This window comes from Monopterus albus, unplaced genomic scaffold (genome assembly GCF_001952655.1).
Source record: "Monopterus albus unplaced genomic scaffold, M_albus_1.0 scaffold23.1, whole genome shotgun sequence".
NCBI classification, from domain to species: Eukaryota; Metazoa; Chordata; class Actinopteri; order Synbranchiformes; family Synbranchidae; genus Monopterus; species Monopterus albus.
Genome location: NW_018127903.1, coordinates 1863786 through 1878469, shown reverse-complemented (window position 1 = coordinate 1878469; position 14684 = coordinate 1863786). Strand labels below are relative to the sequence as shown.

At 40.9% G+C, this 14684-nt stretch overlaps 1 protein-coding gene across 1 annotated transcript in view; it reads right to left on the bottom strand.

The window, feature by feature from the left end:
* Positions 1–13856, bottom strand: part of LOC109957030 (drebrin-like protein A) — a 29477-nt gene extending 15621 nt beyond the window's left edge. The window contains exon 1 of the mRNA XM_020594599.1: positions 13765–13856. Coding sequence (XP_020450255.1) covers positions 13765–13856 — 92 coding nt within the window. The remainder of the gene's footprint in view (positions 1–13764) is intronic.
* Positions 13857–14684: the final 828 nt, after the last annotated feature.

The window sequence follows — 14684 nt, the reverse complement described above, 5'->3', positions numbered from 1 at the left end:
GGGAAGTGAAAGGGGAGGGGGGTGAGCCAAAGAGAAGAAAAACAATGTCATAATCTGCAACATCAACATGTTTAAGTTATTAAGAATGAGAAATTAAATCTATGCATTATTACCACAGCCAGCTACCCATTGCAGCTTCAAGACAAATAAGCAGCCATTTTTCTCAGAGTATACAAAGAAAAAGGTGTACACACAGTACATAAAACACAGGTATGCACACATACACAAGCACATGCACACACATTATACTGTAAGCTTGAGCCAGTAACAACAGGGCTGGTTTGTTTTGGACTACCAGCACCCCTGTAATACCTCCAAACATGCTACATTCTACCATTTCAAGATGAACATAACTGAAGCAGATGCAAGATGTGCTGGAAAAGGTCTCACTTTCACTTATCCAGGCATTCCAACTACACAAGGCTAAACCATAAATCATTTGAGCATGGCAATACACAGGAAATACTTTAACACAGTGTACACACTTCTCCTTTACTGCACTTTCTAAAGAGGATTTGAAAGATATTCTTCCTTGTATTCCCATGCAGCTTGGTTTTGACGCAAAACTAATGCTTTTTTGTGAATTGTTGTACAATAAGAAAGAGAAAAATGCATATGTGAGAATATATTTTTTGGCTCCAGAACCAATTCCCATTTCTCATACTCCTTGTTCATTTCACCATCCTATCTCTCCATATTTTCTGTTGATGCTGTGCCATCATTGCTACTTAAAATTCATTATTCTGATCCACGTGTCAAACGACAGCACATTTCTTCCCCTCCTACTTCAAACCTTGTAACACAATGAACCTCTTTCACAAACTGAAACAATATCTCATCCTAATGTTTTGTCCCTTGACTCCACACTTCTTACCCTCTGTGTCTCTGTGATGTGAAGATCTTGTGGCTCATGGGTCATTTGTTCGTTCCTTCTTTGCAAGCAGGGCAGATATAAGAGATTTGTGGTTATGCACACTGCTGCGATATGAAGAGAAAGATATGAGAAAATGAATGAGAGGCTGGACTCACTGCTAAGATTAAGCTCTCTATCAGATCATTTTTGCTACTTTTTCCCTCTTCCTCTTCCCCTTCCACTGCACACCTATACCCAGTGGCCCCACCAACTCATAAGGGAATTCGACTTTACCAGCGCAGTGTTTTGATCACTTAACTTCTTTCAGATTTGTGTTTTACATCTACTTAGTTCTCCACGTTTCATTCTGTTCACTTCATGTTTTTCTCCCCTCCCCCCTGAGCCCCCAACTCCTTACTCTCAGCTCAAAGCTGACCTGGGGTCTCAGCACTATTTTTATCCTCCCTCTCTGTCTACCTCTCTGTCTGTGTTGGACTGAGGCGCTCAGAGATGTCCCCACAGCGCACAGTGCTCATTTCCTTTCGCCAAACATGGCCAAAAGAGGTCCAGCCAGACTCAGCTGCTGAAAAAGTAATCCCCTGTGGTATGTTAGTGTCCATGTAATGACCCCAGTGGCACACACATTCCTCCTTGCATCTGAACTGCAGAGGCATGGCCAGAGGCTGAAAAATGCAAGTAAGAATGAGGAAGTGATAGAATTGGAGAGATAGACTGATGTAGCATTGAAGCCAAAGAAGAGACGAAAGAAAAAGAATGAACGGTACAGTGTGCTCTAATGTCATGCATCATTGTAAACACTGTGGCATGAACCTCATAGTCGTGTCTGCAGGAAATTCCGTCAAGTGTCTTGCTGAGAGTTGTCCATAAATCACAGTAACTCCCACAGATCAAGCAAAGGAGTCCCTTTATAAAAACAAGAAACAAGTTGCCAAAGTCTCCCAGAGTAAAACTTATTAATTGCATTGGTAAAGTAATATTCATCTACTTGGTTATTAATTGATTTCAATGCACTGGTCACTGGAAAACAATGTTTCAACAGTGCTCAAATTGTCACAGGGCATAAAGCAGACAGAAACCAAGGGCAATAGCTATAAGGATGTTTGGATCCATGCAATGAGATGGGGTGAAGTCACATACTGCATATGCAAGCTAAACATCTACAAGCAGTACTGTGGTTTATGAAGTAAGGTGTAAATAAGGTGTGGTATCCTTTTGCTGTCATTTCCATTGAAGACGATACTTAACGTGCCCCTCTCCCACAGAGATGGGATTCAAGAAATGCCTCATGAAAAATACAGAGTACAACAAAGCATCTGTCTGGGCAAGAGAAATAAACAGAAGCTGATTTTTATTGCAAAACATATACTGCCAAACTTCAGTCCACAATATCATGTCTGGTCTATTCCACATTCCACATTTGATTATGTCAAAAGTAGAACTGCCTCAGGGAAAGGCCTTATGTAAACCACTGGCAGAGGCTCTACATTTGATTTGATGGCACAGAAAGCTTGAGCCAATAACCCTACCATGCCGAGTCCCAGTCAACAGCATTAACACTGGCCAAACAGACTTTCAGGATATCCAACAGGACACACTCACAAACAACAGTTTGTCGTTGATTCAGTCGGTGCTTGATATTCAGTAAAGTCTAAACTTGGGTTTAATAAATTATAGAAGCGTTAGTGTTAGTGATACAACATAAGCAACAATGCATCGATGAAAAACAAAACACTTCAGTGACATTACACAACACAAAAACTTGATCTTCTACTCATGAGTAATCCAAACACCTTAAGTATAATGGCACCAAAGAGAAGCTGTGAAAAGCTTCACCTTTTGCTTTGACAATTTAGATCAACACAAAGCTGTGGGGTATAACATGAACTTGTAATGATGCATCTGATTTCATAGAGCTAAAATAAAACAGGTGAAACTCTGCTGTTGAATAAATGTACTACATTATTCTGTTCTGTCCAACTTTTTTTAATCTACCTGTATCTGTAGAAAACTATCAGTGAATCCAGGGCGACTGGTTTTGGCTTTTGAAAACTTTGAGTCTGACTAGAGGATATTGAGACATACTGATGTAAAAATGTGTTAGTCCAAAGGTCACAACCATTTTTTTCTTTTGTTTGCTTGTTTGTTTGTTTGTTTTTATTTCCTAAGGTGTTCCATCCTTCTTATCTTGTTGTGGCTACTAATGCAAAAATAAATGTCAGCTCGAAAAATGATAGTTTGTAGGTGCATGTATTCAGGACAACTTAAGGTAACCTGTAATTTGTTACTATGACAACCTTTACTTGATGTTTTCTTCTGCATTAACAGGGGAGTAATCCTCATAATGGTGGTAAATCATGTTTATCTCACCTTTAAACAATTGCAAGTCTGTTTCAAGTCTAAGTGGTCTGCATAGTTTAGCCATAAGAGTACTCAGATCCACCCTCTGAGTAATACTGACTGATCTGTATAGTATGTGACTGGGCGGAGGACACATCAGTCTCCCCTGGAGACTATTACAGGCCACTGGAGGTATATGCCCTGGAAAGAATGATAAATAGTAGTAGAAATGACAGAGGTGATGGACAACAAAATTATAAGAAAGAACAGAAAGTGTAGCTTAATTAAAAGTAGGATAACATGGGAAAACAGTAAGTGAGAGGTGAGATAGTAAGAGGCAGAGGGAGAGACTGGAAGGAATGCTGGAAGGAGGAGGGTATGGAGGAAAATCTCTCTTCTCAGCAAAACATGGAGCCAGAGAAGTTTAGAATATGACAAAGTAAACAAATAAGTAATTAAATAACTGCCAAGGCCCACTGAGAGAAAGCAGCCCTCTTTGTCCTGTGGCAGATGAAAAAAAAAAAGCAGGGAAGAGAGAAAGCGATACATGATGTACACTGCTGCATGGTTGAAGTTGATTCACAAAGGCCTGAAACAACAAACTTACAAGAAATAAAGACAAAAAACCATGAGCACTTGGACTGGGGGATGACGCAGCCGAACAGCAGTGAACACCATGTTGTCCGGTGTGAGGCAGCAGGGGACTGTATGGACAAAAGTTGGTGTCATTTTACAAGTTAATTCACAGATAACATTAGTCAGTCACTGTGTAAGTAGAGCTGTGCATGTACTAATTACTTAGCAACCATGTTTCTGTCTGTGTAATGTAATACTATAAGAAAGGCAAGTGTGTGTCAGAGTAGGTGTGTGTGTGTCCATCTGTTTCAGCAAATTTGGCCTCAAGACAGAATGTGAGACATTTATTTGTTGATATCAGACATTTATTATCATACCCTGACATTTCACGGTTTACTTTAATCTTGAACAGTCTGACAATCAGCAGTCAGATTTTTTATACTGTATTTAAAACTCTAGTGTGGACATGCTGTGCAGTCAAAGAGCTTTTTGTGTTCATACAAACATTCACCTCAAGTAAGTTAAACTCTAATGTTAAAAAACACCTGGTTCTAAGCCACTGGTGACAGAAGGAGAATGGAAACAAAGTTTAATAGAAGGCAGGTACATAAGTTCAGTGTTTTGAGGGTGTGTGTGCAAAGCCTGATATACTAAGGGAGGGATATGTTCATGCTGAAGAAAAGCCACTCAGAGATAGGGTTCACACTGGGAAAAACGATGAAACGCACCAGGGGAAAAGTATAAATAGGGAGAGGGGCACATTAAACATTGGCACACAATGGGAAAAAGCCAGAGTAGAGAGGAGGTTTCCAAGGGGGCAGAGGAGTATGTGGTTATTGGGGGCAAGTGTCTAGATGGAAGGATTATAGGGGAACTGCTGTGGGTCTCTATGGGGTAAATTGTTATGACTCTTACAGGGAGGTACATGGTTTGGTCACAGAGCTATAGGAGAATGGATAGGAACAGAATTTATTTTCCTGCACCTGACACGGGAAAAGGAGAGGAGAGGAATGATCTGACAAACTCTCTAAAATTGCTATCCACTGGGATCACTGGCATTTCCTGTTCATGCTGTTCCACACTGCTACACTCACACACACACACACACACACACACACACACACACACACATACAGGAATAGCCTCCCTTCACTTTATCACATTTATTATGGGACCATTAAAAACATGATGACATCGAACATTTCCTTCCGATAAATAAAGCAAATTCTCTCAAGTAGCACATACCGTATCTACTTAGACCTCATTTGACACATCTCCTCTGCAGGCTCTCGCTCTTCCTCTCCGTCCTCCTCAACCATTTACCTGTTCTCTCATATTTTTACCAAGTGTCCCAGCCCATTCATTTGCAACCGCTTCCCAGCCTCTTAGCCCCTCTCCACTCATCTCGCCCATTCCATTCTTAACAAACAGCTTAGCTTTCCCACTGGGGTCGTCAGGACAACAGAGACCCCTGACTCTCCTCACCCACCCACAACGCAATCCCACCACAGGCAAGTGAATAAACAAGGCAGGAGAAAGAAAAGATGAGGCCCTGGACCTAGTGTGACTTTGGTGCAAGACGCTAACCACAATGTCATGGTTATAACCATGTTGCTCTTTTGTAACCATGGTGAAATGGTTACAAAAGCAACTTGGCAAGCACAGCAGACAACACCTCACAGTATTAAGATGGCCATGGGAATGAGCAAGGGATGTCCTTAATGAATAGTTCCAGTGTCTGTGTCTGTTCGAATGTGTCAGCAGACACTTATGAATGTACATATGTAAGTGTCAGTGTATGTGTGTCCTGTGCAGTTAAGAACAAAAAAGAATAAATATGTCATCATCTGCCAAAAGATTGGTGGGTGCCAGGGAGTGCTTGGCACGCTCACAAAGAAACAAGCTACAGCAACACTAAACATGATGAGATGTTTCAACAGGCACTTGGTTACTTTCACAACATTCATTCTGGCTCTTTATTGTGAAGTTTATGAGCCTTGGAATAAAGATGACAGAATTGATCATAACTTTTCAGATTGGTTTATTTCTGGCAGTAAGGCAAATCAACACACTGGTTATGTCTCCAACAAGGATTTGTTAACGTTTACCTTCATTTGACCTTGTTCTAAGACCATCATACTTGGAGTTAAAGCTAGAATATGTAACTTTAGTTATCACTAGCATGAAACGCCAAATCAATCCACTCTGCCCCGCTCAGCACTCCATCTCCCTGCTCCACTATGCTCTACTACAATCTGCTACACTCCAAACTGAGCCTGACAAGACCCCTTGGTACCTGAGATTTCGGGCCAGGCTTGGAGAGAAATTTAGAAATTATGTTTGTGTCCAGATCAGGTTTGGATAGATATAGGTCAAACTTTAGGTTAGACGGCTGGAGCACTCCCTCAAGGAAAAACACTTTACAAACTCAACTGCTTTGGGTCTGGATCGGGTTCAGACCACACGTTCGGGCACAGGTTGGTTCAGACAGAAATAGACAGTCTGATGTATACTCTAACACTCCGCCACATTCTGCCCAGCTCTTCAGATATTTCTCATTATGAAATTACAATAGATGCAACAAAACTTAGAGAGAAGTCAGTCCTGCTCAAAACCTTATGGAAGCTAGTATCTCTGCACTGCTTCCAGTGCTGTTCAATCAGTCCGGGTCACAAGAGGCTTCAACAGCACCTCTCCACATTAAGACAAGTTGCGAAATATATTTCTACAACAAAAATATTTGAAAAAGCTTGCATACTGTAGCTTTCAGTAATCCTTTAGCAATGACACAGCTGGACGAGAGCTACAATGTCTAACAATATCTTGCTTCAGCACTGTGTAATCCAAGCATGGCAATAACATTGCAGTAAGTCAGGTAGGTCACTAATATCTAAAATATGAGATTTAAAGTACTTGAATGCCAAAGACTTGGTTTCACTGACTAAATCTTCACTGACTAATCAGCAGAAGAATCTATATCTGCAATATGATACTGATGTACGGACAGCCTTCAAAAGTGCCTCAGCTGGCCTTAGGACACACACTATGAACTGCATTTGCCAATGTTTGAAGAAACACTAAAATAACGATGTTTTTAGATGGCTATCTCACACCCCCTTGGAAATACTACTCTGCTGTCTGCTGCACTCATGGCACATTAGTTAGATTAAACATGCAACTGAGCTCAACCCAGCTTGTATTTTTCTTAGCATTTGTATTAAAAAATCCATCTGGTTTCACAAAGATACAGCCAACATCTTCCAGCAGTGCCTCAGCCTCTATCTTGAATTACAAAAAAGGAAACAATAACATATTTATTGTGTCCACTGGTGTAGGTATAAAAAGGTTAGGTTTCCAGTGGAAACAATGCGTTGAGGGTATCTGAGGCACTTAAATGAACAAAAGGAAGATTTGATACAAAGGGTGTGAGGACAGCTGGCAAAATATTTTCAGGTTTATTGTTCACAACAATCTTTACATAAAACTTTTAAACAGAGATGACCCTCCTACTAGATACACTATCTTTTTAAGCCAACTAATCTTTTGTTAAAAACCTTCCACAATAGTCATTTGACACCACAAATAACAGCACTGCAGTCATTAAACATTAATTATAAACCTTTTGCATCTTCCATGTGACAATTAGAAGTCATACTTTAACATGGTGTCAGATTGTGGTTTTGCACCTAACAGTTTGCATGCTAGGAAACCTAAAAATACAGAAGCACACACACCATACACACATACAACATAACCTTCTGCAGTCATGTCTCATCATGCATGATACCTTCAATTACCTCACAGCTTCACCTTAGAACTTAGATGAATCTAAACAATATTTTAGGCAGTAATAAGCAGTTGTTTAGTGATTACTGCTCGAATCATTCTCTAAACAGAAATACAGTACATACACAGGCATTTTAGCCATCACTGTCATCATCTTCCAACATTGCCACCCAGAGGCTTGCTCACTTCAGTGGCTACTGTTTTGCAGAAGCCACAGCATACACCGTGCTGTGGCCAGGCGCAAATACAGTATCTTTGAAACAATAACTACACTGGTGGCAGGACACTTGTGTGCTTAATCTCTGCCTTGATGCCACAGCAGAAGCAGTTGACCACAATGCATCAGCCAACGGGGCCCTGTGTTCAGATCAAGTTCCCATCTTAATAGCTCTTGCAAATGTAATGTGACCTTGGGGTAAAGGTTTTAAGACAGCTGAAATGCAAATGAAAAACACCAAAGCAGCTTTTCACAGCAACAGTAAGTTATAGGAGGCATGCTTCTTTGAAAATCTGCAGATGTCTACATCACACAGACACTTACTGCAAAGTATTGCACAGGAAGAAGAAACAGAGACTATGAAACAAAGAGAGAGAGCAAGAGATAGAGATTGGACTGGGTATTGGTCCAGTGTAACTGCCCTCTGACTTCCCATTTATAATACGCCACTATTTATATAAAGGATCAATCAAACATGTCCTGTTATCATTCAGCCTGAAATCAACACTATGCATGACCTTTTAACCTCATCCTGAACAGCCAGAGGAAACAAATCCAACCGATTGTTTTCCTTCTGTGGGATGTCAGAGTCAGGTGGTCAGTAGGATTTGTTTCAATATAGAAAGCTACAACAGTTTTTTTCAGGATTAACTGTGTTGAAAGCTAGCATTAATATGATCCTGAGTCTCGTTTGACAGGTGGGTCATTGTGGACAATTAAGGAACTTACAGCAGCAAAAAGCAGAACCTGTGCAAGGAAGTTCAGGCAGTGTGATGATGATTGTTGTTCATCTTTACAAATAAGATAATTGACTTGCTGAACTTGCACACAGCAGGACGTACTGCACAGAGCAGAAGCACTCAAACATATACATCTACACACACTGGCACTCCTGCTTTTTACCTTCCTCCTTCCTGTCCTCTGTAACTTTAGACTCAGGAACTCTTTAGGTCTTGATTAATCATGCATGAGCCTGTGGAAATTCTGGCAAGTAGCAGCAACACTAACACCCCAGGCCTACGCTGAAATAAAGGCTCCTTCATTTATCATCAAGAAAGCCTGTTCACAAGACACCAAAGTTTCCCACAGATGAAGAAAACAAAAGAAGAAGAAACTATCTGTATCTGGATAATTAATGAATTCAGTTGGTTAAGTTGCATATTGTATTACAATATAGAAGGAATATTATCCAACAGCTGCAAACAACATCTTGAATACCAAATGAGAGCGTAATAAAATGAAGGCCTTTAAAATATAAGTCTTGCTGCACTGTAAGTGAAAGAGTACTGTTTTAAAACAATGCTAAAACTGAAACTTAATATCTGTAATTCCATGACCACTTTGCGAAGGACCACATTGCAGGTGCACTTCTGCCAAAAATAACGATCATGGGTGAGGGCTTTACATCTTTCAACAGCCAATTATTCTTCATGTCTTGGAAATGTTAGCATTTTCAAATCAACAACCAACTGTCTTTCCCCTGTAAGGTAAAAGCTGTGTCAGTAAAATAAATAAATAAAAAGAAAAACTGGTTCTTTCAGCAAAGAACAGTTATATGAGTATATACCACCCTAATAATATAATCTGTAATGCCACTTGCTGCTGAATGTAAAATAAAATATCTGACCCTACTCTGACTTTCAACTTGGAATTAATGTGGACAAGATCAATTGGTCTCTGAATAATCTGTCTAAATTGAATCCTTCTGTTTAGACAGTGATGCCAGGATTTTGCTTTATGTGTCACAGCATGTCAGCTGTGATAATCCTTACAAGAGAACACCGTGAAGCACTTGCACAAGCACAGCAGTATCTAAGTGTGGACTGCAAGAAAGAAGTCTATGAAGAAGGTGTGCTCAGTCACCAGGGCCTACAGATGTCTGAATATAGTCCACACCCAGTTATGATGAATAGAGGTCAACATGCTCCAAAGCGCAATAAGAATTCCTATTTGATATGCTTTCCAAGGCTGAAACAAAGCTGATTGTACCCCCTTGTACATGCTTGGCTAAGGTGATGCTGTAGCCTGTTTCATATTTTGCAGATGATCACCTCTGGTAACACATGCAGGTTTAGGATTGTTTTTCTTTATCAGACTAGCCCACTAGCTGAGCTGCAAATGGGTAAAATGTGCAGAACAAACCACTGACTAAAATGTTTACTGAATTATTAAAATTAAGTTGTTTTTTTTTACTTTGTGCTAAAACTAAAACTTGTACTTTTATACAAAGTGAAAAGCAAAAGCTCATATGAAAGCTGTCAGCATAGTTGCGCACACATTTGTGCACAACCACATTAGTGACAGTGACCTTAAGTGCATATTTGACTCAGTATAAACTGGACACAAATTATGATTTATGTTTCTAAGAAATAGAGTATTTCCTGTTCAAAGGATTAGACAATGTCGTTGGGAACATGGATTTTCAGTTTGTGTTTCTTTCTCTTAAACCACACACAAACACAAAACATATGCAGACAGTGCAGGTTTCCAGCATACCAGTGAGATGTATTTGTAGTCCACAGTGGTCTGGAAGATTAAGAAGAAACCTCCAAGGCTGTTGGGCAGAAAGGTCTGAATGAAGGGTGCATTGAAACTGCTCCTCTGTTCCTCAGAGTCTCACCCACAAAAGGTCTGTTTCCCATTCAGGAGACAGGGGCATTGGATAATACACACAGGGACCTCAAGGCGACACAGTGGTGGCTGAATCATTTGGCAGAACAAGCCTCTTACTCCTCTCCATTAAAACTTCTCAGTGCCCCCAGCTTACTTTAATAGTCTACAGGATACATATGCACATCCTGAAACAAACATATTCTTGTTCAAACTCACGTGCACTTAAAATCTCTTAAAAACACATACGATGGGTGTCTGTCCCCGGTGGTTGGCAGAGGGAATCATGACATCATCCTGTTCCCCTCAGTTAGCCTTCTAAAGTGGGCTCAATGAATGCTGGGGGATTTCTCTCTCTCTATCTTTTTTTATTATGTTCTAAGCACAATTACGCACACACTTGTGCATACGTTTGTGTGAGAGAGATTTTGTGTGGTTGCTCGTCAGGCAGGGGGTTGGCAGTGATTCAAACCAGATATGCTGTTCACTGAAACCTAAAGAAAATCTGTCAAATGAGGAACTGCTGGATCAGTGGAGTATCAATATGGGAGCGCTGCCACGGGACAAAAGCTCCATTGTGACAGAGCACAGGGGGAAAGTTTAGATATTTTCCAAATACAAAACAGAATAGAAACTGAGTATGTTCAGTTTGGATGGAGATCTTCTCGTTTATGAAGATGTCAAATTTTAGCTTGTCAAAGCTAACTCACGGTGAATCTCTTTTCCTAGAGTCTGCATGTTATCATGAAAAGCTAGTAAGAAGGTAGAAAGTGGGCAGAGAAGCTGTGGTCAAGAGACATGTGAGGCAGAGGAAGATGAAACAGAGATGGACAGAATCAGCCCTCCACCTCCTCATGAGCATGTTTGGGTTGGACTTTGGCCTACTTTTCTAAAGTATAATTTCATCTTCAAGTGAGTGGATAAGTGGGAAGAGAGTAGGCCCCGTACCAGCTCAGTACAGGCAATGACACCATGTCTGTAGCTGAAGATGACAATACCCCTACACACATATGCAGCATAAGAGAACTGCTGAAAAGACGGGTAGGTCACCATGGTGACAGACCAGACAAGCCCTGTGACAAAAGAATAGGATGTGCCAAGTGTCAATTGCTCAGGTTATAGCATGGGGTAATCTCACATAGCCCCTGCAGAATGAATGAAGTAACTTCCCCCCTGTTAAAGAATCAGCTGGTTCTTGCAGTAAGACACTCTCTTGTACTTGCATTGTGGTCTGAGTGAATGAATGTTTAATGTTTGATCTCTACTGGGCCTACTGTTCTCTTGTTCTGCGTTTGATTAACCATTCCCTGTCATCAGGACTTGTTCCAGCAGATTTTAAACATGCAATGGTTTTACCTATTTTAAATCCTGTCATAGCACAGAATCAGCTTTAGTAAAAGTCTCAAATGACTTTTGTGTGCTATGGACCAGTTGGTATTGCTTCATTTATCTGCTGGTTTTGATACTGTGGATCATAACACCCTGCTTTTCCGTTTAAATAAGTGTGTGGGTATCCATGGTCTAGCCCTTGAATGGTTTTATGTTGTATCTTTCTAACCAATGTTTTTTTCGGTTTACAGTGAGGATTTCTATTCATCTGTTGTTATGTTCACATGTGGAGTTCCCCAAGGCTCCATTCTTGCACTGGTTTTATTTTCATTGCATCTACTTCCATTGGGGTCCATCTTTAGAAAGTATGGGTTGTCACTCCCCTGTTATACTCATGACATTCAAATCTACTTGCCGATTACCAGTAATCAGCAAGTAGAATAGCTCTTCATTATCATCTTTCTTGGATTGTCTGAGTGACATAAAAACATGGTTCTTTAAACTTTCTGCACATTAATGTGAGTAAGACGGAGTGTCTAATTGTTGGTACCTCTGGTGGCCTATCCCATTCTGATCTGGGCTCCATGGCTTCTTACCTGGTACCACAGGTAAAGAACCTCGGGGTAATCCTAGACGGTGCACTTAAGATGGATAAACAGATCACCTGAGTCATTAAAGCAAGCTTTTTTCAGCTATGATTGCTATCTAAAACTAAACACTTCTTGTCCTTTCATGATTTTGAGAAGGCTATTCATGCATTTATTTGTTCTCATCTTGATTACTGCAATGTCCTGTATTTTGGGATTTCTCAGGTTTCCCTCTCTCACCTTTAGTTGGCTCAGAACGCTACTGCTCATCTTCTAACTCTTGGATACAAGACCACATAACTCCTGTTCTGGCTTCTCTATATTGACTGCCTATTTCTTTTAGGGTCGTGTTTTGTTGTTTTGTTTTTAAGGCACTACATTGTTTAATACCTTCTTATATTTCTGAGCTTTTACATTCTTATACACCACAGAGGTCTGTTAGAACTTCCAATCTTTCCTTGCTGGTTGTTCCCAGATCCAGGCTTAAATCTGCTGGCAATCGGGCATTTATGGTAGCAGCTTCCAAACTATGGCATAGCCTTCCCCCAATATCAATTTCTGATATTGGGTTTTTTTCATTCCTGTTTGAAAACCTACTTATTCAGTCTGGCATTTGACATCAGCTCCTCCTAGGTTTCCCCATTTTTTGCTTTAGTGTTTTTGTTTTGCTGTTTTATGTTAACCAGACTGTCTGTCTAAAGGTGTTTTATTGCTGTGAGTCTTATTTTTCTTTTCTCTTTTTACTGTGAAGCACTTTGTAACCTCAGTTTAGATATGTGCTATACAAATAAACTTTTGCTTGCTTGCACTCTGCACAGTTGATCTTTAATACTGTGTTCCTAAATAACCTTTCCATGATAACTGTAAGCATCTGAGTTATTGCTCAATATTAGTTCATCAGTAATATTGATTTGTCTTGAGCCTGGCAATGAAAAACAACCCATGTCAGAGATCAGCGCATCAGCAGAAACATGATCCTCCCACAAAGAATGAAGCCTTGCACCTAACAGGGAGCAATAGCAAAGGAGTGCACGGCGTGGTTAAGGGCGGGGGACCGCCACCCACACGCTGAGCACCAGCTGCTTGTCGTGCGTATCCTGGACAGGAATCCGCAGCTCACATCAGCTCTCCCAGAGTAGAGACATTTCGCTCCTGTGCCACTAAACTAGTCTGCATGCATTTGCCATTGCTGGACGTGTAGCCCAGGCTGCGTGCTGTTCTTGTACTGGCCGCCTCCGTTTCCCTCCCTGGATTAATTGAAATCCAGCCTCTGCTTGCGCAACGGCCACTCTAGTTATGAGTAAACAGCTAGGACACATTCAGTAAAAAAAGATCATTAAAGTTACTGATTCAATTTCAATTTTCTCCTTATACTGACGCAGATTTATACATATGGCATTTGATAAGATTCTGATGCACATGCTATTTTTGAACAGCATATATGTTACCAGTTGGTGGAAGAACGGGGGTTAAGGATGTCCTCTTTGGCCGTAAGCAGCGACAGGCTGTAGGTATCAAGGTTGGCCGCTTGTGTGCTCATGATGGCAAAAGTTTCCAGACCACTCCCGCAGCTCCTCTCTTCGCAGGTCCCGACAGTTTTCGGGGTCGGACTATATGCAGGAAAACAGCCACAGCGGAATACCAAGGGTCGTTCACAGCTATGAAAACTGCAGTAAAGGTATGTAGGTTCATGCAGTGTGGGCTTTAGTTCCAAACTGGAGCGATCTGTGCAGGCGCTTCGCGCTCACGGCGTGGAGGAAACAGCGACTGCGCACTGGTCTTTATGCAGCGGGTAGAATAAGTTTTCACTAAAAAAAGCTCCACCTCCTGTTGAGAGAGTGGAAAGCATAATGACTTCACTAGCTGGGTCATTCAGAAGAAAACTACGGTGCACTCAGCAATTTAGATAATAAAATCAGTCAGCCTCACTTTCCTGATATTCACTTAGTAACCACTGTCTTCACACAGTTTACCTGCGCTGCCCAACAGGCACAAAACAGAGCACTGGAGTTGCTGCATTATATAATCACTATTTATCCAACACTGCTAGCAAATGAATAGCTGGGGGCCAACAACAGTCCAACACAAGTATTTATTTTGCAGGTTATTATTATTGGTAGTAGTAATTGTGATGATTACACTTTTATTTGAAAAGTCCAAAATAAAAATTGGTGATGTAGTTTAGGGGGGTTGCAGGGACAGTGCAGCAACTTTGGATATGTCAGTCTCTCTTTGTTTTTGTCTTTGAATGGGCCCCCGCTGGCCCCTGGCAGACTCCAGAAAAGCCATTTACAGTGCAGGCAAGCTCTGAAGGAGCCAAAATAGGGCCACTTTCATGGGAACTGACTCAGAAGCCTGATGCCCATTA